The following is a 25,379-nucleotide window of genomic DNA, read 5'->3' as shown; positions in this document are numbered from 1 at the left end:
CAGGGTTTCCTCCACCTCCTACCTACACCAAGCAGCAACAGGCTCTGCTAAATGTAATATGTTTAGATGACAAAAAGCACACTGCGCAGAGTTGTTGAAAGGTATCACAGACCAGACAGATCTGTGGCGCCAAATGCTAAACCTACTAACTAGGCATGGCTGTGTGATGTAAGATGCCAACCGGCTACATTGTTAATGGCCAGCATGTACCACAAAAATGGTGTAAACTTGAAGGTCCGTTCTAGTACGTATAATCCATATGTTTGTAAAGTGTTCACTGGATCAGGTTTACAGGTAGCTGAACAGATGGGTGGGTCTGGCTACCTACATACCTCCTCCCATGGGAGTGCCATATGACATGTTTAATGGCGTCTGTTTGTGTTTGACAGAGAGAAACAGTGCAGTCAGTATGAATAGTGCTAGGCTATAGGAAAGAACCTCCGAGGAAGGTCCTGTATGTACCCTGACAGGAGTCAGTGTGTGGAGGCTGCCATACCTCCAGTGCGGGCATATCTGTGAATGAGACGGTCAGTAAATCGTGTGTTTAAGTTGCTGTGAAGCCGAAGGAAGCTCATCTATTGTTATGTTCTGAAGTACAGTTTATGGAGTACAAAATAAACCTTATGAACATTTAAATGGGACAAATGTTTCCTATCGTTACCTTGAAGACCAGCAAGTGAGCAAAAGATACAATAGACGAGCCTTCCTTCAGCAGCCTCCACACAGACTCCTGTCAGGGTATGTACAGGACCTCCCTCAGAGGCTCCTTCCTACAGCCTAGCACTATCCATACTGGCTGCAGTCTCTCAATCTGTCAAACACAGACAGACTCCATTAAACATGTAATGCGACACACCCATGGGCGGGAGTATGTAGGTAGCCAGACCCACCCATCTCTCCAGCCACCTGTAAACCTGACCCAGTCACTTTACGTAACAGAACGGACCTTCAGGTTTACACTACTTTAGTAGCAAATACCAGCCATTTACAATGTAGCTGGTCAACATCTTACAGTAATAATAGTCATAGCATGGTGGCGGCTCAGAAGATTTGCAAGCTACCACAAGTACTATGCCTGGCCCACGTGTTCAACTTCGTGATTCAGCGCTTTTTGAAAACCCACCCAGATGTGCCTGAGCTACTTGTGAAGTTACACAATGTGTGTTATTTCCTCAGCTATAACATGCCCGTCAGTATCCCAGTCAGCATAAGACATGACGAGTGAGCATGGATGCCTGACATCTGTAACGTTCTACAAAATTTTGTAGAATCAACCAAGATGATGAGCGGCGATGACGTTTTAATCAGGGTTACCATCCTGCTTCTGTGTCTACTTAAACACTTGCTGCTCACATTTATAGAGGAAGCTTTACCTGTGGACCAGGTGGAGATGGAAAAAGAAAGTACACAGGATGCTTCATGTTTGCATAGCCTGACTGCTTGCACTGAAAATGTTGCCTTTCCACAACCTCATGGTGGCAGCCATCCCATAGTACTCTGTCCGCACTCACCACTATACAGGTGCATCTCAATAAATTAGAATATCAAAAAGTTAATTTCAGTAATTCAATACATAAAAGGGAAATTCATATATTAGTGTCATTACAGAGTGATCTATTTCAAGTGTTTATTTCTGATAATGTTGATGATTATGGCTTACAGCCAAGGAATACCCAAAAGTCATCTAAAAAAATTAGAATTACCACAAAACACCTAAGCATTTAAAATGGTCCCTTAATCTGGTTCAGTATGCTACACAATCATGGGGACAGATGTCCAGAAGGCAGTCATTGACACATTGCACGAGGAGGGTAAGCCACAAAACGTCATTGCTAAAGAAGCTGGCGGTTCACAGAGTGCAGTATACAAACATATTAATGGAAAGTTGAATGGAAGAAAAAAAGTGTGGTAGAAAAAAGTGCACAAGCAACCGGTATAACCACAGCCTTGATAGGATTGTTAAGAAAAGGCCATTCAAATGTTTGGGGGAGATTCACAAGGTGGACTGCTGCTGAAGTCAGTGCTTCAATAGCTGCCACACACAGACTTATCTAGGACATGGGCTACAACTGTTACATTCCTTGTGTCAAGCCACTCATAACCAATAGAATATGCCAGAAGAGTCTTACCAAGGAGAAAAAGAACTGGACTGTTGGCTCAGTGGTCCAAGGTGTTTTCAGATGAAAGTAATTTTTTGGAAATCAAGGTCCCAGAGTCTGGAGGAAGAGTGGAGAGGCACACAATCCAATCTGTTTGAGATCTAGTGTAAAGTTTCCACAATCAGTGATTGTTTGGGGAGCCATGTCATCTGCTAGTGTAGGTCCACTGTGTTTAACAAGACCAACGTCAGCACAGCCATCTACCAAGAAATTTTGGAGCACTTTGTTTCCCTCTGCCGACAAGCTTTTTGGAGATGGAAATTTAAATTTTCCAGCAGGGCTTGGTACCTGTCCACACCAATACCTGGTTTAATAACCACAGTATCACTGTGCTTGATTGGCCAGCAAACTCACCTGACCTAAACCCTTTAGAGAATCTATGGGGTAGTGTCAAGAGGAAGATGAGAGACACCAGACCCAACAATACAGAAGAGCTCAAGGCTGTTATCAAAGCAACCTGGGCTTCCATAACACCTCAGCAGTGCCACACGCTGATTGCCTCCATGGCACGCTGCATTGATGCAGTAATTCATACAAAAGGAGCCCTGACCAAGTATTGAGTGCATTTACTGTACATACTTTTCAGTAGGGCCAACAATTCAGAGTTTAAAATAATCTTTTTAGTTGGTCTTATATAATCTAATTTTCTGAGATAATGACTTTTGGGTTTTCATTGGCTGTAAGCCATAATCATCAACATTAACAGAAATAAACACTTTAAATAGATCAGTTTGTAATGACTATATAAATATATGCATTTCCTTTTTCATATTGAATTACTGAAAAATTAACTTTTTGCTGAAATTCTAATTTATTGAGATGGACCTGTATATCCCAGTGTACCATCCCCTGCCTAAAGGTCCAGTCACACTAAGCAACTTACCAGCGATCCCAACAACGATAGGGATCGCTGGCAAGTTGCTAGGAGGTTGCTGGTGAGATGTCACACTGCGACGCTCCAGCGATCCCACCAGCAACCTGACCTGGCAGGGATCGCTGGAGCGTTGCTACACGAGTTGCTGGTGAGCTCACCAGCAACCAGTGACCAGCCCCCAGTGCCGCTGCGCTTGGTAACTAAGGTAAATATCGGGTAACCAACTCGATATTTACCTTGGTTACCAGCGCACGGAGCTACACGTGCAGAGAGCAGGGAGCAGCGCACACTAAGCACTGACTCCTTGCTCTCCTAGTTACAGCACACATCGGGTTAATTACCCGATGTGTGCTGCAGCTACATGTGCACAGAGCAGGGAGCAGCGCACAATGCTTAGCACTGGATCCCTGCTCTCCTAGCTACAGCACACATCGGGTTAAGTAACCCGATGTGTCCTGCAGCTACATGTGCACAGAGCAGGAGCCGGCACTGACAGTGAGAGCGGCGGAGGCTGGTAACAAAGGTAAATATCGGGTAACCAAGGACAGGGCTTCTTGGTTACCCGATGTTTACATTGGTTACCAGCCTCCGCAGAAGCCGGCTCCTGCTGCCTGCACATTAGTTGTTGCTGTCTCGCTGTCACACACAGCGATCTGTGCTTCACAGCGGGACAGCAACAACTAAAAAATGGCCCAGGACATTCAGCAACAACCAACGACCTCACAGCAGGGGCCGGGTTGTTGCTGGATGTCACACACAGCAACATCGCTAGCAACGTCACAAAAGTTGTTCATTAGCAGAGATGTTGCTAGCGATGTTGCTTAGTGTGACGGGGCCTTTACACAAGCATATGTCCCACTATCAGCTGTGCCCTGACCTATAGATGGCTGTAAAGCCATAAACCTTGCCTAAATGTCTCTAATCCAAAACTAACCCTCCTCCAGAATATATCCCTACACTGAATGCAGCTAAATATTAATAGGGAATAGAATAGATGAAGGCCTGAAAAGAACTTTTGCTTTTAGGTTGCAGCAGGAAATGTAAGGCAATAATCACTGCCTAAATGACTCTAAGGGCTGCTTCTCACTTGCGAGTTTCTCGCAGTAGAGCAATGCGAGAAAAACTCGCATTGGAATCGGACACATGTTAGTGAATGATTCAGCTCTCATCTGCGATTTTTTTCTCAGTCCAAATCGGACCGAGAAAAAAAATGGCAGCATGCTGCTTTTTTGCGAGTTTCTACTGCGAGTTTCTCCAATGCAAGTCTATGGGAGCGTGTAAAAAAAAAAAAAATCGGATGTCACGGGACGGCATTCACACCATCTTAGTGACATCCGATTTTCTAAATACATTTCTTGCATGTTTCCTAAAACACTGGAAACGAGCGATGTCTCCCAATGTCTGTCAATCACTATTCCCTGTCAGTCGGTCTCTCCCTCTCGGTCTCTATTCTCTCTCTGTCGGTCCGTCACTATCTCTGTCCCTCTCTCACAGTCTGTCGGTCAGTTTCCCCCCCTCTCTCATACTCACCGTTCCCCGATCCCCGGCGCTGCACGGCTTTCTCACTGCTCCGGCGGCTTTTACTATTTTGAAAAAGCCGGCCGCTTATTAAACAATCTCGTATTCCCTGCTTTCCCCGCCCACAGGCGCCTATGATTGGTTGCAGTGAGACACGCCCCCACGCTGAGTGACAGGTGTCACACTGCACCCAATCACAGCAGCCGGTGGGCGTGTCTATACTGTGCATTGAAATAAATAAATTAAAAAAAATGGCGTGCGGTCCCCCCCAATTTTAATACCAGCCAGATAAAGCCATACGGCTGAAGGCTGGTATTCTCAGGATGGGGAGCTCCACGTTATGGGGAGCCCCCCACCCTAACAATATCAGCCAACAGCCGCCCAGAATTGCCGCATACATTATATGCGACAGTTCTGGGACTGTACCCGGCTCTTCCCGATTTACCCTGGTGCGTTGGCAAATCAGGGTAATAAGGAGTTATTGGCAGCCCATAGCTGCCAATAAGTCCTAGATTAATCATGTCAGGCGTCTATGAGACACCCTCCATGATTAATCTGTAAGTTACAGTAAATAAACACACACACACACACACACACACACACACACACACATGAAAAAATCCTTTATTAGAAATAAAAAACACAAACACATTCCCTCATTACCAATTTAATAAGCCCCAAAAAGCCCTCCATATCCGGCGTACTCCATGGACCTCCAGCGTCGCTTCCAGCATGAAGGTGACAGGAGCTGCAGAAGACACCGCCGCTCCGGTCACCTCCAAGCAGCAACTGAGGTGAGTAGCGCGATCAGCTGAGGTGTCACTGAGGTTACCCGCTGTCACTGGATCCAGTGACAGCGGGTAACCTCAGTGACACCTCAGCTGATCGCGCTACTCACCTCAGTTGCTGCTTGGAGGTGACCGGAGCGGCGGTGTCTTCTGCAGCTCCTGTCACCTTCATGCTGGAAGCGACGCTGGAGGTCCATGGAGTACGCCGGATATGGAGGGCTTTTTGGGGCTTATTAAATTGGTAATGAGGGAATGTGTTTGTGTTTTTTATTTCTAATAAAGGATTTTCTCATGTGTGTGTGTGTTTATTTACTGTAACTTACAGATTAATCATGGAGGGTGTCTCATAGACGCCTGACATGATTAATCTAGGACTTATTGGCAGCTATGGGCTGCCAATAACTCCTTATTACCCCGATTTGCCAACGCACCAGGGTAAATCGGGAAGAGCCGGGTACAGTCCCAGAACTGTCGCATATAATGTATGCGGCAATTCTGGGCGGCTGTTGGCTGATATTGTTAGGGTGGGGGGCTCCCCATTACGTGGAGCTCCCCATCCTGAGAATACCAGCCTTCAGCCGTATGGCTTTATCTGGCTGGTATTAAAATTGGGGGGGACCGCACGCCATTTTTTTTAATTATTTATTTATTTCAATGCACAGTATAGACACGCCCACCGGCTGCTGTGATTGGGTGCAGTGTGACACCTGTCACTCAGCGTGGGGGCATGTCTCACTGCAACCAATCATAGGCGCCTGTGGGCGGGGAAAGCAGGGAATACGAGATTGTTTAATAAGCGGCCGGCTTTTTCAAAATAGTAAAAGCCGCCGGAACAGTGTGAATGCCGTGCAGCGCTGGGGATCGGTGAGTATGAGAGAGGGCTGCTAACTTCAGTCACTCAGGGGATTAGCGGTCACCGGTGAGTCCTTCACTGGTGACCGCTAATCAGGACGCGGCACAGAGAGCCGCAGCATGACAATGAAATCGGGTTAAGTTCACCCGAGTTCATTATGACAGTGCGGCTCTGTCTGTGTCTGCTGTCATCTGCCATTCAGCTCTGCTACATGGCTGTCTGTGTCTGCTGTCAGCGGCCATGTAGCAGCGCTGAATGGCAGATGACATAGTAAAAAATACGCATTACACACGCATTACACCACGCTAGTAAAATCTCAGAAATAGCATCGCACTTGCGTTGCACTCGCACCTAACGTGAACTAAAATCAGCCGAGTTTTTTTCAGCCCAGTCGGACCGATTTTACTCGCATAGATGTGTTTCCACCCTAATACACTATATCCCTTCTCCACCAGCTCTACATTCACTAATTGCTGCTAACAGCAGTATAATTAGAAAATAAAATAGATTTGAATTAACCCTGAAAAGGACATTTGGATTAACACAGTAGCAGTAAAGTCAGTAAGACTAGAATCCCTGCCTACATGCCTCTAATACACTCCAGCATATCTCCCTACATTAATTGCAGCGAAGAGCGATATTAGAGAATAGATTTGAATTAGCCCTGAAAAAAACTTTTGGGTTAATATAACAGCAAGGAATTTAAAGGCAATAATCACTGCCTAGCTCTCTCTAAGGCTACATGCGCACGCTGCGTTTTGTTTTTTGTTTTGGTGCAGTTTTGCAGGAAAGTTCTCACTTTTGACTTCCCAATAAAGTCTGTGAGAATTCAGATTTGCTGTGTGCACCAGGCTACAATCAATAGATCTACGTGCCTGTGGGCCGCAAGAAGCTGCTGCATGTTTGCTAAAATCATCTGAAGCAGGCGTAACAAAACAAAAAAAAAATAAAAAATATTATATTACATTTTTTTAACTTTTAATTTTTCTACTTTCAAAAGGAAAGAGCCCACTCCAGGAAGTTTTCCTCTGTGTTTGTTACACCAGATTATCAGACAGCAGAAAGGCATTGAAAGAGCAAAGACTTGTATTCACGGAGTACTGCTTATTAAGCTCAATTTAACAGGCTGAATAGAAGATAGAAATGGTAATAAACCACTCCTGCCTTCTCCATGGCTGTCAGAGGACTGGACATGCTCCAGCTTTATTGAAGGAGTCTTAACCTCACAGTATAGCATTATAAATAGCTTAGGGTTAAAGCCCAAGACCTGACACCATACATTTGCAGAGCTTGATCTGTCTAACCTGATAAGGACATTCTTATCTTGCTTAAAAAAAAAAAAAGAAAATTGTAGTTATCATAAATATAAGATGTACTATAGAATAATCAGACACAAAGGGTATTCAACAGTTTATTTTAGCACTTCACTGTACTGCGAACACAAGAAAAGTAACATAAGAATAACCCATTTACAGTTTAACAGTGTTGTGCAAATAAAACAAAGATGGCTGATGCTTAATGTGTAGATCTTTAGTATAAAAAACCCCACCACTTAATGCACCTGTATTAAAGGGCTATTAGGTTTCAGCAGATAAATGATATTTCTTACATTAAATGTATGCATTTTTCTAATACACTTTCTGTAGTAACACTTTTCAATATCACTACTTACTGTCATTCAATAGACACCATAACTGATTATTTCCAGGGAACAAAACTCTGTCCTGATTATATAATGGTGCACTCTTGTTACAGTACAGTTATGTAGTGGTTGGCATGCGGCTGAGGTATGAGTGATGTGGACACATCCGAAATTGCAGTAGCTATTAACTGGATTACAGGCAAACATACCACACATACACTTTATAATCCACTGTCCACTACTTGTGACCCTACCTAACTGTATTGTAAGAAACTGTGCATTATATACGATATGATAAAGTAGGACTTTTCTCCGCCGAAAGTGAACAATCGAGGTTTTTGTTAAATGAAGGCAAGAAGACGGATACATAAAGCATATTAGAGACTAACTCTTCAGTATACAATGAACATTTGCCATACTGGAATAACCCTTTATTTAGTCTAATAACAGGTTATAAAGAAGTACAAATAACGAATGCATCGTTTATTCTAAAGTATAAGAAAAAAAAATAAATCCAAAAATGTGCTAAACAAAAAAGCATGTGCTCAGAGTTATTGCAGAACATTTCTTTCAGAAAATAGTATTACAGCAGTTTGGTAATCTTAGTACAGTACATCAACGCAAGACGTTTAACATAGGTTCAGCTATTTACATTAAGGCTGTAAAAAGTCTTAGTGTCATTTTAAGACAGTTGTACTTTATTCTTTGGATATGGGCTAAGGTTTTATAATAGCCATGTGTAAAACAACCAATACATTCATCAGAAGGACTAGTCCACTAATGCATTCACTGATCCATCAAAATTCACTTGACACCACAAGATGATAAAAGAGGTGTAACCCAGTACATTTTGCATAAATTTTCAAAGTGGACTTCAAATAGAATTACCCCTCTCTGCCAAATATTTTAGAATTGGTAAGGACCATTTCACACAGCCGGCTTTTCACCAGTTCCAGCACACTCCAGTACAGTGTGATACAGTACAATGGCAGTGCGGCAACTTCTGGGTCTCATGCTCCGGTCACATGACAGATTGTGACCGGAGCTTGTCGCGCTGCCATTGTACTGTATACACTGTACTGGGGTGCGCCAGATCCACCAAGCCAGCGAAAAGCTGGATGTGTGAAACGGCCCTAAGAGGCAAAGTATTTATATAATTTACATCACTAACCATCTTTGATGAAATAGTGAGATATGTAAGTGACATGCTGCAGTCTCAAAACAGGAAACAAAAATAAAAATACATTCTTGGGAGGCTTTAGGACATCAAAATAGCATTACGTTCAGACCTTATATACTGTACAATTCTTTTATCACTTGCTTGAAGATTAATTAGTGAATTCTTTTGCCCCACACAGTATAGTGTGAGGAATTTGGTTATGTGCACGCACCAATGTTAGATTAGTTGCACAAGTTTGTCTGCATATATTACCATATACTGGGTTAAACATGACAGCCAACACCAAACTGTTACATGCAGGCCAATTGGCAGTCATTTAGTGGTGTGCTTAGGAAGTTGACCACAATTCAATGAACTATTGTTCTGTGCACACAGAATATGTCATTGACAATATGCTGTCAATAACAAGGTTTTTTAGGCAAGCTTAAAAATCATCTCACCTTAAGAACGAGAGTTTTGCTTGTCCGTTGGGAATTTGTATGGGCTGATCGTTGTGAACGAACATTGCTACGTATGCTTGTTCAATGCCTTTTGAACTGTCTAAATTGGCCCTAAAAGCTGCTTGTGTATGCAGCATAATACAATTTACACTTAAACAACTATATAACTTTTTCTACATACTTTAGATGTATTATCTATAAGAGCAGACTTTTATTATAAAGACGACATTTTAGGCACTTAGGAGAGGTATCTATTTTGACATTTTACATTGTGGGCAAGATTCACCTCCAATGACCTTCACCATGAAGACATATACTATATAAATCACATTGTAAGGCTTTTATATAACAAGAAAACAAATAAAAGTATCACTAGCCCAGTAGAAAATTCCTAATTCTACCCATTCTTTTTTTGGCTACCTGCACATAAGACAAAAATGGCAATTATTTTTTTTTTTAATAGATGGACGTTTGAACTTTCATTACATGGAAGAAGGTGGTACGCCTTGTTCAGGATTGGATGGTTCTGGTGGTGGAGTGTGTAGATTTGTTTCTTTATAGGCAAACCATGCATTTCCTGCCCACAAAATCAAATTCAAGAACCCAAAAGCCTGAAAAACAAGATAGGCACTTATCAGTTTGAATATTTTGACCTTGCATGCAAATGACGAGAAAAAAAAAAAAAAAAAAAAGTGATTTTTAAATATAATTGGAGGCAAAAATGTAAAAAAAAAAAATAGGCTCTTGGCCAAAATAATAGTACTTGTACCTGACCTGATACACAGTTTGTATTTCTTACCCAAGGTCAATTATAGATATGGGCCTCATTCATTGTAAGTGTAATTTTCCTATAAATTGTATTACAAACATTCTTTCCAACACATTCATTCCGGAAAAAGTAGCGCAAAAGCTTCTAATATTTGGCATTCGTTCTATATGTCATTTGTTGTGACTATTATAGTCAATTTTGTAGTCTTCACATTGGTCCCTAGAGCAAAAGCAGTTTGTTGTGTGACCTGAGACAAGATTAGGAATTGAACAGTTTATCTGAAAAGGATTTAAAGGGATTGTCAACTACTTGGACAACCTCTACTCATTCCCCTTGTTTGTTTGTTTGTAAAAATAAGCGTATACGTACCTCTAGTGTGGCAGCGGTTCCAGCGGTGTCTGAAACTCCGTTCCCGGGGCCCAAGTGACAATGTTATGATATGCAAGCCCCGCAACCAATCAGTGCAGGCTTTCTTCGCCCCGCCTTCGGACATTTGAGCAGAAAGTCAGTGCAGTGCTCACACACTGCTCAAATGCCTAAGGGCAGGGAGATAGACGCCGGGCGCTGATTGGTCGCTGGGCTCGCGTGTCATAATGTCACATGGGCCCCGGGAATGGAGCTTCAGACATCACGAACTGTGGCCGCACTGGGAGCAGCGTATAGGCTTATTTTTATGGGGGCGAACAAAGGGGAATAAGTAGGGGTTGTCCAAGTACTTGACATCCCCCTTAACATTGTTCTGAATGGAAAATACTCAAAACAAATGTTGAGAAAAAAAAACAAACAAAACACGTGCAAATGTGCACAATAAATGTACTGTTCGAGGGAGAGAAAGAAAATCAATAAAGACTACAAGAAGCCCCCCCAAAAAAAAACCAAAAAAAAAAAAAAAACAGACAGGAAACAATACAAGCCCCCATACATAGCTGCATGAATGGAAAGATGTCAAAGTAAAGATGATAGCTTATCTCCTATTGGGTTAGAATACAAAATACACATACCACAGAAATGTTTAGACTTCCCATGCGCGATTCAGTGCCTTCAGAACACTGGAATTTTCGTCCTACGCACTGTTCTTTTACAAGATGGTCTGGGCTGGTCACAGTTTTGATATCAGTCAACCCTTTAGCCCACGCAGAGGAACTCACAAGCCACATAAAGGCAAAAATGACTGTGATGATGAAGTCCTAAAAGAAGATATGGTTGATAAATAAAAATACATTTTTATTACAGAGCAAATTACACTGAAAGGAAACCTGTAGACAAAACGTATGCTGCCTAAAACCACAGATTTGTTTACATAGCTCAAAAATGAGCTAGGAATGGAGAAAAGTCAAAAAGGGGCTGGTCACCACTGGTCGCCCAGCTTTACTTTATTGACAGGTCCCTCCCTGTTACCCATTTTCATCTGTTGAGCTTTTAAAATTTTACATTTGTGAACTATTTAACCCAAGTATGTATGTACGTATACGCATAAAGAGAAAAATATGGTGTTGTATGTGCAAATTTAGATAGATTTGAGAGGGAAAAGAAGGGAATTTTGTTTACTTACCGTAAATTCCTTTTCTTCTAGCTCCAATTGGGAGACCCAGACAGTGGGTGTATAGCTACTGCCTCTGGAGGCCGCACAAAGAACTACACTTAAAAGTGTAAGGCCCCTCCCCTTCTGGCTATACACCCTCCCGTAGGAGTACAGATTCCTCAGTTTTAGTACCAAAGCAAGAAGGAGGAAAGCCAATAACAGTTTCAAAAACAAATTCAATCCGATAACACGATCGGAGAACTTAAGAAACAACATGAACAACATGTGCACCCGAAAAACGAAACCCTAAGAACAAATAGGGCGGGTGCTGGGTCTCCCAATTGGAGCTAGAAGAAAAGGAATTTACGGTAAGTAAACAAAATTCCCTTCTTTTTCGCTCCTAATTGGGAGACCCAGACAGTGGGACGTCCAAAAGCAGTCCCTGGGTGGGTAAAAAGATACCACATGAACGGGCTGTCAGACAGCCTCTTCCTACAGGTGGGCCACCGCCGCCTGAAGGACCTGTCTACCTAGGCTGGCATCTGCCGAAGCGTAGGTATGCACTTGATAGTGTTTGGTAAACGTGTGCAGACTCGACCAGGTAGCCGCTTGGCACACTTGCTGAGCCGTAGCCTGATGCCGCAATGCCCAGGACGCACCCACGGCTCTGGTAGAAAGGGCCTTCAGTCCAGATGGAATCGGAAGCCCAGCAGAACGGTATGTGTGAAGAATTGGTTCCTTGATCCACCGCGCCAGGGTGGATTTGGAAGCTTGCGATCCCTTATGCTGACCAGCGACTAGGACAAAGAGCGCATCAGAACGGCGTAGAGCCGCCGTGCGAGAAATGTAAATCCTGAGTGCTCTCACCAGGTCCAACAGATGTAAACCCTTTTCAAATTGGTGAACTGGATGCGGACACAAAGATGGCAAAGCAATATCCTGATTGAGATGAAAGGAAGAAACCACCTTGGGAGAAAACTCTGGAATTGGACGCAGTACTACCTTGTCTTGGTGAAACACCAGGAAGGGAGATTTGCAAGATAACGCCGCTAGCTCGGACACTCTTCGAAGAGACGTGACCGCCACAAGAAAAACTACCTTTTGTGAAAGCCGAGAAAGGGGAACCTCTTTCAAAGGCTCGAAAGGCGGCTTCTGGAGAGCAATGAGAACCTTGTTCAGATCCCAGGGTTCCAATGGCCGTCTGTAAGGAGGAACGATATGACAAACTCCTTGGAGAAACGTGCGTACTTTAGAAAGCCGTGCCAAGCGCTTCTGAAAGAATACGGATAGCGCGGAGACTTGACCCTTAAGAGAGCTAAGCGACAAACCTTTTTCCAACCCAGACTGCAGGAAGGAAAGAAAAATTGGCAATGCAAATGGCCAGGGAGAAAACCCTTGAGCCAAGCACCACGCTAAGAATATCTTCCACGTTCTGTGATAGATCTTAGCTGAGGATGGTTTTCTAGCCTGTCTCATTGTGGCAACAACTTCATGAGATAAACCTGAGGCCGCTAGGATCCAGGACTCAATGGCCACACAGTCAGGTTCAGGGCCGCAGAATTCAGATGGAAAAACGGCCCTTGAGACAGCAAATCTGGACGGTCTGGTAGTGTCCACGGTTGGCCTACCGTGAGATGCCACAGATCCGGGTACCACGACCTTCTTGGCCAATCTGGAGCGACGAGTATGGCTCGATGGCAGTCGGACCTGATTTTCCGGAGAACTCTGGGTAACAATGCTAGAGGTGGGAACACATAGGGGAGTCGGAATTGCGACCAATCCTGAACCAAGGCGTCTGCCGCCAGTGCTCGGTGATCGTGAGACCGTGCCATGAAAACTGGGACCTTGTTGTTGTGCCGTGACGCCATCAGATCGACGTCCGGCGTCCCCCAGCGGCAACAGATCTGCTGAAACACGTCCGGGTGAAGGGACCATTCTCCTGCGTCCATGCCCTGGCGACTGAGAAAGTCTGCTTCCCAGTTTTCCACGCCTGGGATGTGAACTGCGGATATGGTGGACTCTCTGCTTTCCACCCACGTCAAAATCCGTTGGACTTCTTGAAAAGCTTGGCGACTGCGTGTTCCCCCTTGGTGGTTGATGTACGCCACCGCCGTGGAATTGTCCGACTGAATCCGAATCTGCTTGCCTTCCAGCCATTGTTGGAAGGCTCGCAGGGCAAGATAGATTGCTCTGATTTCCAGAACATTGATCTGCAGGGTGGACTCTTCCAGAGTCCACATCCCCTGAGCCCTGTGGTGGAGATACACCGCTCCCCACCCTGATAGGCTCGCATCCGTCGTGACCACTGCCCAGGACGGGGGAAGGAACGACTTTCCCTGTGACAATGAGGTGGGGAGAAGCCACCAACGCAGAGAGTCCTTGGCAGTCTGAGAGAGGGAGACAGTCCTGTCGAGGGACGTCGATTTCCCGTCCCATTGGCGTAGAATGTCCCATTGTAGAGGGCGCAGATGAAACTGCGCGAACGGGACTGCCTCCATTGCTGCTACCATCTTTCCTAGGAAATGCATGAGGCGCCTCAGTGAGTGCGACTGGCTCTGAAGGAGAGATTGCACTCCAGTCCGTAGCGAGCACTGCTTGTCCAGTGGAAGCTTCACTATCGCTGAGAGAGTATGAAACTCCATGCCAAGATAAGTCAGAGATTGGGTCGGGGTTAGATGAGACTTTGGAAAGTTGATAATCCACCCGAAACTCTGGAGAGTGTCTAGTGCCACCTTCAGACTGTGTTGGCATGCCTCTTGAGAGGGTGCCTTTATAAGCAGGTCGTCTAGATACGGGATGACCGAGTGACCCTGCGAGTGCAGAACAGCTACTACTGCTGCCATGACTTTGGTGAAGACCCGGGGGGCTGTTGCCAGACCGAAAGGTAACGCTACGAACTGCAGGTGTTCGTCGTGTATGACGAAGCGTAGGAAACGCTGATGCTCTGGTGCGATCGGCACGTGGAGATACGCATCTTTGATATCTATTGATGCTAGAAAATCTCCTTGAGACATTGAGGCTATGACGGAGCGTAGGGATTCCATCCGGAACCTCCTGACTTTTACGTGTCTGTTGAGCAACTTTAGATCCAGGACGGGCCGATACGATCCGTCCTTTTTTGGGACCACAAACAGATTGGAGTAAAAACCGTGACCTTGTTCCTGAAGAGGGACGGAGGTCACCACTCCTTCCGCCTTTAGAGCGGCCACCGCCTGCAACAGAGCATCGGCTCGGTCTGGTGGTGGAGAAGTTCTGAAGAAACGAGTTGGCGGACGAGAACTGAACTCTATCCTGTACCCGTGAGACAGAATATCCCTCACCCAACGGTCTTTGACGTGTGACAGCCAGATGTCGCCAAAGTGGGAAAGCCTCCCACCGACCGCGGGTGTGGGAATCGGAGACCGCAAGTCAGGAGGACGCCGTCTTGGCAACGGTTCCTCCGGCTGTCCTTTTTGGGCGTGACTGAGACCTCCAAGAATCTGAGCGTCTCTGGTCTTTTTGAGTCTTTTTTGACGAGGCGAATTGGGACCTGCCCGGTCCTCGAAAGGACCGATAACCAGACTGACCCTTCCTCTGTTGGGGTCTGTTTTGTCTGTGTTGCGGTAAGGATGAGTCCTTACCCTTGGAGTGTTTGATGATTTCATCCAAACGCTCTCCAAACAATCGGTCACGAGAAAAAGGCAAATTGGTTAAGCACTTCTTGGAATGAGAATCTGCTTTCCAATGTCTCAACCACAGGGCCCTACGCAAAACAACGGAGTTGGCTGACGCCACTGCCGTGCGGCTTGTAGCGTCAAGAACAGCATTAATCGCGTACGACGCGAATGCCGCCATTTGCGAGGTCAAGGTGCTACCTGCGGGGCAAATGCACGTGTGACGGAGTCAACTCGCGCAAGCCCGGCTGAGATAGCTTGGAGTGCCCATACGGCTGCAAAAGAAGGCGCTAATGACGCTCCAATCGCTTCATAGATGGATTTCAGCCAGAGCTCCATCTGCCTGTCAGTGGCATCTTTAAGTGCCGCTCCATCTTCAACTGCAACCAAGGATCTAGCTGCAAGCCTGGAAATTGGAGGATCCACTTTTGGACACTGGGTCCAACCCTTGACCACCTCAGGGGGAAAAGGATAGCGTGTATCTTTAAGCCGTTTAGGAAAACGCCTTTCAGGATAAGCGTGGGGTTTCTGGATTGCGTCTCTAAAGTCAGCGTGGTCCAGAAAAGTGCTTAAAGTACGCTTAGGGTATCTGAAATGGATTCTCTCGTGCTGCGAAGCTGACTCCTCCACAAGAGGAGCTGGTGGGGAAATATTTAACATCTTATTGATGTTAAATATAAGATCATTAACTATGGCGTCACCATCTGGTGTATCTAGATTGAGAGCGGTCCCAGGATCAGAATCCTGATCAGTTACGTCCGCCTCATCACCCATAGATTCATCTCGCTGGGATCCTGACCATTGAGATGAATGTGAAGGCCCGTCATAGCGAGCCCGCTTAGGCTGCCCGGGGCCATCGTCCGAGTCAGAGTCTTCACCCTGAGGTGTATATGCCCGTCCCGGAGCTTGGAGCTGAGGGGGACCAGGGGGCAATGATTGCACAGTGTCCGTGGCCTGAAGTACAGGCCTAGCTCGCAATGTGTCAAGAATTTGTGACATAGTGAGAGACATTCTGTCAGCAAAAGCTGCAAACTCAGTTCCTGTCACCTGGACAGCATTCACAGGTGGTACACCCTGGGTCACGTCCAGCAGAGGTCCCGACTGTGCAAGCGCCGCAGGGGCCGAGCACTGCACACAATGGGGGTCCGTGGAGCCTGCCGGTAGAAAAGTCCCACATGCGGTGCAGGAAGCATATAATGTCTGTGCCTTGGCACCCTTGCGTTTTACGGACGACATGCTGCTGGCTCTCTGCAATGTGAGAGAGTCTATAGCCAAAGGGCGACCAGCGCTATGCAATACAAAGTATTTGTAGAAACAAAATACTAAGAATACTACTGGCACAAGAGGGGGTGAGCCCTGAGGGCTGCTTACCGCCCGCTGAATAGCGGGTAAGAGGCTGCAGAATTCCTTGTCTGGGTCTCCCCGGCTCCCCTCTGCAGCTCAGCGTGTCAGCAGGAATGGCTGCCGGCGTCTGTGGAGAGGGGCGGTCCGTGGGAGTTCCCAAACAAAAGTGCGGGAAACAGTGTCCCCTCTGTGCCGATTGTGAGGGCTGGAGTATGTAAAAACGACTCCAGCCCTCGGCGCTGATGCACTGGCCAGCGTCCCGCCCCTCTCCTGACTGGCAGGTCTGGGGGCGGGAACGAACGGAAGCAGGCCGCAAAAGCCGGGGACTCGAGTTATCAGCGCGGCCGCCGTAAAAGCGCGGGCCGCGCTGAAGTCCCCAGCGCACCACAAGTGCCAGCCGCGCCGCAGTCCCAGCGGCCGGCGTGACCGATTCCTAGACGTGGCCAGCGTCCCGCCCCTCTCCTGACTGGCAGGTCCGGGGGGCGGGAACGAACGGAAGCAGGCCGCAAAAGCCGGGGACTCGAGTTATCAGCGCGGCCGCCGTAAAAGCGCGGGCCGCGCTGAAGTCCCCGGCGCACCACAAGTGCCAGCCGCGCCGCAGTCCCAGCGGCCGGCGCGACCGATTCCTAGAAGTGTGCCTGCTTCAGCGAAGCTGAATGAGGCCATGGCACAAGCGCCGTAGCGCTGATGTCCCCCGGCGCACTACAACACCCAGCATGCTGCGGTGTGAGCGCCAAATGCACGGGGACACAGAGTACCTTGAGGAAGCAGGGCCATGTCCCTGATGTACTCCGCTCCATCCAGCATCTTCTCCAGGGGCTGTAGATGGAGCACGGTCTCAGTGCCTGGAGACCAGTAAATCCCACTTCACCCAGAGCCCTGTAAAAAGGGATGGGGAAGGAATCAGCATGTGGGCTCCTGCCGCCGTACCCGCAATGGGTACCTCAACCTTACAAACACCTCCGACATACAGTGGGGTGAGAAGGGAGCATGCTGGGAGCCCTGTATGGGCCCTCTTTTCTTCCATCCGACATAGTCAGCAGCTGCTGCTGACTAAAAACAATGGAGCTATGCGTGCGTGTCTGACCTCCTTGCGCACAAAGCTAAAACTGAGGAATCTGTACTCCTACGGGAGGGTGTATAGCCAGAAGGGGAGGGGCCTTACACTTTTAAGTGTAGTTCTTTGTGCGGCCTCCAGAGGCAGTAGCTATACACCCACTGTCTGGGTCTCCCAATTAGGAGCGAAAAAGAAAGAGATCTATAATGTGAATCCATTTCTGTAACCCACATCCATCTTAGAGAAAAAAAAAACAAAAAACAAAAAAAAAAAAAAAACACACCCCACACATCCAGTGTCCTTAAATTGTGAATGCAGACCAAAAAGCTGCTTTCCACTAATGTAACCCAGAAAATGGTCCAAACCATATGCTTTATCACCTTTTGAAGATTACCAGTTTTTCCCCCCTCCTACATCTCATACAGTCATCTCCATCATGACCATAATGGACATCTTTTCTTCATATTTTATTATATTAACTACATTCATATGTGTGTATTAAGCTTGCCTCAGTTTTTACATAGGATTTACCCTCAATGCTTAATGAAGATCTTGTATCATTAATCCATAATCTTAATGCATCTTGTGCCACTAATCCATATCCATAATCCACAGATGAGTAAGATGTTGGCCATTATACATATTGGAGCTTTACCTTAACACAATACAGCCAATTTAATTTTCTAATTGCATCTCTTGGAGTACGGTTTAGTTATTTTTTTTCACCATTTGGGTGGATTTCCACTACAGGATCTACATAACTGGTAATGTTCAACCATTATATATTTTAGGATTTTGAATAGACCCTAGCCTGTCAGTCCACAGCTACTACTAGATAAACCTCAGTCCCCTTATCCTCCCTCTCCCTTTTGATGCACTGTAAAAAAAAATAAAAAAAAAAAAAAAAAGTTAAAAGTTTAAATGGCAAAGATGAAAGAATGCAGTCGCACACTGGTGCTGATTTTGTGGTTCTCCAAAAGGTGTAACAAACGCATTGTTATTGCAAAAAATTCAACAATTAAAATTTTTTACTGCAATTTAAAAAAATAAAATTAAAAAAAAAAAAATATCAATACACATTAGCATGTCATGTATACCTAGCATATATGTTTTCTCCAGCCCAGCTTCCTTCTCCTCTCACCCATCATTTCCCACAAGACCTAATCAAATATGTAACAATTTATAGAAAAGGATAGTATACAAGCTGTAAAGGCTAATTCGCTGACTGATGTGCCTGAACGTTTCATAGTGTCTGTCAATCACAGCAGTGAGGAGTGAACGCCCATCTAAATCTTCATAACTATGAATTTTCTTTTTGAGATATTTTGTTTAACAAGAATACAATTATTCAACTATGATTTGCTTCCCCCAGAAAAAAAATAAATATATAAATATATATATATATATATATATATATATATATATATATATATATATATATATATATATATATATATATATATATATATTCAGAGTTAGTAGTAATCAGTTTAAGATTACAGAACATAATTTGCTGTTTTGAAAAGAGACACAAGAAATGGTAAGAAAACACTTCTGAATGCAAAGCTTACTTACCACTGACATCCGTCATACAATCCAAGCAGCAATGAGAAGAATGTAGAGAATTAGTTTTCTTTATTGTATGTGACTTGGGGAAGCAGTAAGGACACAAGCAGTCCTTATTTTGTGTTCTACTGACATTACTACTTAGAAATATATAAAGAAATCTTCCATCCCACCGGCACAGTCCTGTGTAAGGCTATAGAACTAAATGCAGCAGGAGCCTCCCCTCAATCTTTCCTGTCTCTAGAAAGTCACAAGGGCCACACACCCTCAGATGAACAAGGCAGCTTTAGAAACTTGGAAAAAAAAACCAAAACATTCTTTAAGGCCGACAAACCGTGTGGGCAAAATTTACCTGCAGTTTATTTTTATCATTCATTTCCCAGTATACAGAGTGTGGCTTCACCCTTGGAAGGCTACATATTCAGTGACTGTCGGGGCCATGTGCCTGGTTAGTTATGGTGAAGGATTACACACATGGTGATATGAAACAGGACCTTTGATTGTTGCCAAAAAAGCAATATAAAAAGGACAGGTACGTACAACAAGAAAACCTATGCAACCTATAGGGTTATTTCCTTTTTCTACACTTATGGCAAGGCCACAGGCTACGTTATGAATGGATAAGAGCTTCTAGGTCCCAACATCACACCCACTGAACACTGTCAGGAGAGAGGGCCGTGCACGAGTGGCTCTCTACATTAATTTCTACTAGATCTGATAATTGCCAGCTCACAAGATATAAAAGGTGTCTGTCTAGTTCACAAAGAAAAAGATTTTATGTTGATTGCTCCTTTACAGAGTTATTACTACAGGAAGGAATTTAAGTTTTTTTTTTTTAGGAACAGTAAAAATTCTGGGATGGGGTGAGGTAGGGATCAGCACCTCTAAATTTAACAATTGAACTGACTTAAGCGGGCTTTACACGCAACGACAATCGCTAACGAGATGTCGTTGGGGTCAAGGAATTCGTGACGCACATCTGACCTTGTTAGCGACGTCGTTGTGTGTGAAACGCACGAACTACCGTTAAACGATCAAAATTACTCACCTAATCGTTGACCGGTTTCTAATCCAGATTATCGTTGCTGTTGCAGGACGCAGGTTGTTTGTCTTACCTGCGGCAGCACACATCGCTATGTGTGACACCGCAGGAATGAGGAACATCACCGTACCTGCGGCCGCCGGCAATGAGCAAAGAAGGACGTGGCCGGGATGTTACGGCCACTCATCTCCACCCCTCCGCTTCTATTGAGCGGCCGCTTAGTGACGCCACACGAACCACCCCCTTAGAAAGGAGGTGGTCCACCGGCCACAGCAACGTCGCTAGACAGGCAAGTACGTGTGACAGGTGTTAGCAATGTTTTGCGCCACGGGCAGCTATTTTCCCGTGACGCACAACTGACGGGGGCGGGTGCTTTCACCACCACCCATCCATCACACTTTGTTGTGTAATAACATTTTCTGTTTGGAGACAGGTTTTTTGAGAAAAGTTCAAAGGATATAATTTGGTGTGTGGGGAGGGGGGGGGGGGATGGATGGCACACACTCAAATCTATGGCTGTGTGGAAAACACTGGACGCCACTGATGACATCCGAGTAGTCTGATTTCCGTGGCTCATAGAATGGAGACATTTTGTTCTCCATCTTCTAGTCAGTGTGCTACGATTCGCTCAGGTGAGAAGCAGATGACTAAGCAGCTTCTGATCTGAGTGTCATTTTCATAAATCGATCCAATTCTCTCACGTGAGAAAGTCTACACTCGTGTGATCCCGGCCTAAGTAACATGACATCAATCACATACAATAAGAACTATAGAACTACCCACAATTTATATTCCATGTTATTACAATTATTACGCAAACTTGTAAAAAAGTCCTCTAGCATCAAATCATGTACTTCATGCAAATATGGCTAAGGCCCTATTCACACTTTTTTTTGGAGTGATGCAAAGGGGTTCTATACCAGCATCCCCCCCCCACAATGGGATTTAGTCAGAACCCTAATGGGCTATTACGTCATTTTGGATTATTTTTTTCTGAAATAATTTCATATGGGCAAAAATAAATGGTCTATGTTTTTATGACAGACGCTATGAACCATGAGGAAAAACAAAACAAACCACAGTTCACATTAACGCCACTTGTGTCATGACAGTCTATGGCCCCATTAGAGGTCAGTTTGAATCCTGTTCTTGGAGAGATTCTCAGAAGACTCCACAGAGTGTGAAAAGGGACTTAAGCTTCCATCAAAACCTGATAACAGTCACCATCAAAGGAAATGCCCCTGCACTAATTCCAGTTCAATTTGAGCCATAATTGATGGATGAAATGTTGCTCGCATGTTATAGTATGTACAGTAGTTGCGTATCTATGAGCATAAAGAGGAAAAGTTCTATCAGTTTATTAGAGCTATTGACCATTCCTGTGCATACTATTTCAGCATTACATAATTTATACATGATACTTACAATTAATGGCAGTTTGCTGGGGTTTTGGTAAAGATGTCGGAATCCAAGATATACAACAAGTGCACCAATACAGTAAAGAAAAGCAAGAGCTGCAATTGTAACATAAAATTCAGCCGATGAAGAAAAATCCCCACTTAGGTGCCACTCTTTCATTAGATCGTCACAGTAGTTTTCTTTGTATCCGTCAAATTTGACATTATTTAACCTAACAGCAAACAAGGAAAATAAGTATTACATTTACTTCGCTAAACAAGACATTCATCATATTGGTAAATTACGTACGTGCCTACAACCCAACATTCTAAGTTAACCACTTCCCAGCTGGACAAATTTTCCTTTTCTGCTCCTCTAAAAGCCATAACTTTTCATGTATACATAGCCATATGTGGGCCAATATTTTTGTGGGACGGGTTGTATATTTGAATGACAACATTCATTTTACTATTCAGATGTAAAAATAAAGAAAAAAAATTTAAAAAAAAAAAAACTAAAACAATATTCAAAGCCCTGAAACGCTTAAATTTTTTTTTTCCTCACTGTGTTAACTGTACTGTAAAAATGACCTGGCAATATGATTCAACAGGTCAGTAAAGTTATAGCAATACCACACTTAATTTTAATTATTTTGTTCAAGTACTGAAAAAGAACTTGGAACTTTGTTAATGTTGTTGATTATGGCTTACAGCCAATGAAAACCCAAAAGTCAAAAAAAAAAAAAAAAATTATTACCACAAAACACCTGCAAAGGCTTCCTAAGCCTTTAAAATGGTTCCTTAGTCTGGTTCGGTAGGCTACACAATCTTGGGAAGACTGCTGGCTTGACAGATGTCCAGAAGGCAGTCATTGACACATTCCACAAGGAGGGTAAGGCACAAAAGGTCATTGCTAAAGAAGCAGGCTGTTCACAGATTAAGGACTGTTTTTATTCCCCTCTGTCCGAAACGCGTCAAGCCACATGGCATCTATTTTGGAGCTTCTTGCATGACGAATTTTTAAGAAGATGAAATAAAGTTTCTGCATTTTATTCCGTGGTATTGGTGCCGAGTCCCCCCCCCCTTCTGCTTCCCATTTTGTTCACAGAGTGCTGTATTCAACCATATTAAGAAAAAGATGAGGAGTGGAAGGAAAAAGTGTGGTAGGAAAAGATGCACAAGCAACAGGGATAACTGCAGTCTTGAGAGGATAGTGAAGTAAAGGCCATCTAAAAATTCTGGGGGAGGGGGAGGGGGTGATATTCACAAGGAGTGGACTGCTGCTGGATTCAGTGCTTCAAGAGCCTCCACACACAGATGTATCCCGGACGTGAGCTACAACTGTCTCATTGTTTGTGTCAAACCACTCATGACCGATAGAAAACGCCAGAAGCATCTTACTTGGGCCCAGATGAAAAAGAACTGGACTGTTGCTCAGTGGTCCAAGGTGTTGTTTTCAGATGATAGCAAATTTTGCATTTAATTTGGAAATCAAGGTCCCAGAGTCTGGAAAGGCCTACAATCCAAGCTGCCTGAGGTCTAGTGTCGAGGTTTCACAATCAGTGACGGTTTGGGGAGCCATGTCATCTGCTGGTGTAGGACCACTGTTTTGTCAAGACCAAAGTCAGTGCAGCCGTCTACCAGGACAAGGGGCAAAGCCAGGGCTGTGAGGTCGGAGTCATGGAGTCGGAGCTCATTTTGGTGGAGTCGGTATAAAATACACAGACTCCGAAAATATATAAAAAAATTGGGGACAGTAGTACAATGCATAGTGTGATAAATTGTTTTCATAGGAATTTGGGAAACTTATGAAATGTCCTATAAATGTCTGTTCTATTCCTGATCTAAGGCTGCATTCACACACAGCGTTTTTGCTGTTTTTTTGAGGATACGTTTTTCAACTGCAAAAGCAGATCAGCTTTTTAAAAAACCGCATCACCTGAAAGGTTTTTGAGCTCATAAATAATGCTTTGAATAGCAAAAGCAGATTAGAAAAAGGCCACACAAACTGACTGCTCATTATTTGTGAGGATCCTCACAAAATGCTGTCTGAATATCCCATCTTTTCACCCATTGCCTTTGCTGGGATGCCAGAGTCATTGCATTTCACTGAATTATTTTGCCATCAATGTTCGATATGTTTGTGACAAGAAAGAAATTGTTAGCAAGACACTGGCAGTAAAAGATAGTAAAGCTCATCCCATCAGCCAGTTTCTCCAGGCCTTAGTGGAAAAAGTTCTGCAAGATTAGGAATGCAAAAAAGAACAGGTTCTTGCCATTGTAATGGACAATGCTTCAAACAAAAGTACAATTAAACTGATGAATGAGAGTAATGAACAACAGCTAGAAGAAAGCTTAGGATTTAGTATGTATGAGATGGAGCCACAATGCTGCTCATGTAACTGAGGAAAAAAACCAAACCAGATATTACAACAGAAGAACAGGAAAATGATGCTTTAGGATTAGATGATCTTGTTGAAGCTGCTTCAAAACACTTTCATATTCATCGCATGCGCTGTGTTGTGCACACACTGCAGCTGGCAATAAGAGTCTGCAAGAGGGACCCCGGTTTCACACATCTGTCTTTTTGCCGGTTTGGCGGATGCAGCGCACTCTAGTACAGTGTATACAGTACAGTGGCAGCACGACACACGCCGGTCACATGCTTTCATGTGACCGGAGCATGTGACCCGGAAGTTGTGGCGCTGCCAGTATACTGTATCATACTGTACTGGCGTGCGCCACATCCGCCAAACAGGCGAAAAAACGGATGTGTGAAACTGGGTGGACATGCTGGAAATCTGATTGGAAAAGTGAGGAAGTTGGTTATTGCCGCCGGAACCCCTAATATTGATTCCATCTTGAAGAGACGTGCTGGGAAAAGGGGCAATTTTTGATCAAGCCACTCGGTGAGGCAGCACTTATTTAATGACTGAGCGAGTGCTTGAACTAAAATCGTTTCTTATAGATATGGTGAACCCTCAAGTAACCTTAAATGAAGGTCAATGGACACAGGTGGCTGAATTGAAGGAATTGCTTAATCACCCATTTACAGTGACTAAAAAATTACAAGCTGAGGATTTAACTCCTGACATTTTCATAGGGGAGTGGACGAACTTGCTATTTTGCCTGTCCCAAAGAGGAGGTTTAATCGCAGATGGCATTTCTGCTTCAATGAAACAGACACCGCTATTGGAAAATAAAATTCTTCTGGCAGCTGTTTATGTGGACCCAAGTCATCGTATACTGCTTGATGATCAACAGCTTACTAAAGGAAAAGAAGCTTTGAGTGAGGTAGCAGTAAGGATGAGCAGCTACAGGACTGCCAGGCGCAAGAGGACTTGGGGCCTGACAGTGCTACTGCTGCCATATCTTCATCCTCATCAGATGAGGAGTTTAACTTTGACAAGTATTTGGATGACATGGAGCAGCAAAGTGTTGCCGCAAGGAAAAATATTTCACTCCATCTCCTATAGCAGCAGATTGACCAGATTTCAGTAAAATTGTTCACTTGCTCTCAAAGAAATTAAAAAAAAAAAAAAAAAAAAAAAATTCAACCGTTCATCAAAACTGAC

General features: G+C 44.4%; 1 protein-coding gene across 1 annotated transcript in view; it reads right to left on the bottom strand.

Moving 5' to 3' along the window:
- Nucleotides 1-7,589: 7,589 nt before the first annotated feature.
- The window catches only part of SYPL1 (synaptophysin like 1), a 31,207-nt gene continuing 13,417 nt past the window's right edge, over nucleotides 7,590-25,379 (bottom strand). The window contains exons 4-6 of the mRNA XM_075345161.1: nucleotides 21,833-22,037; nucleotides 11,225-11,410; nucleotides 7,590-10,065 (exon numbers count right to left, since the gene is read on the bottom strand). Coding sequence (XP_075201276.1) covers nucleotides 9,937-10,065; nucleotides 11,225-11,410; nucleotides 21,833-22,037 — 520 coding nt within the window. The 3' untranslated portion in view covers nucleotides 7,590-9,936. The remainder of the gene's footprint in view (nucleotides 10,066-11,224; nucleotides 11,411-21,832; nucleotides 22,038-25,379) is intronic.

This window comes from Anomaloglossus baeobatrachus, chromosome 4, assembly GCF_048569485.1.
Source record: "Anomaloglossus baeobatrachus isolate aAnoBae1 chromosome 4, aAnoBae1.hap1, whole genome shotgun sequence".
In the NCBI taxonomy this organism is placed as follows: domain Eukaryota; kingdom Metazoa; phylum Chordata; class Amphibia; order Anura; family Aromobatidae; genus Anomaloglossus; species Anomaloglossus baeobatrachus.
The sequence above is the reverse complement of the archived record's forward strand: the minus strand, read 5'-3'. Positions and strand labels throughout refer to the sequence as shown.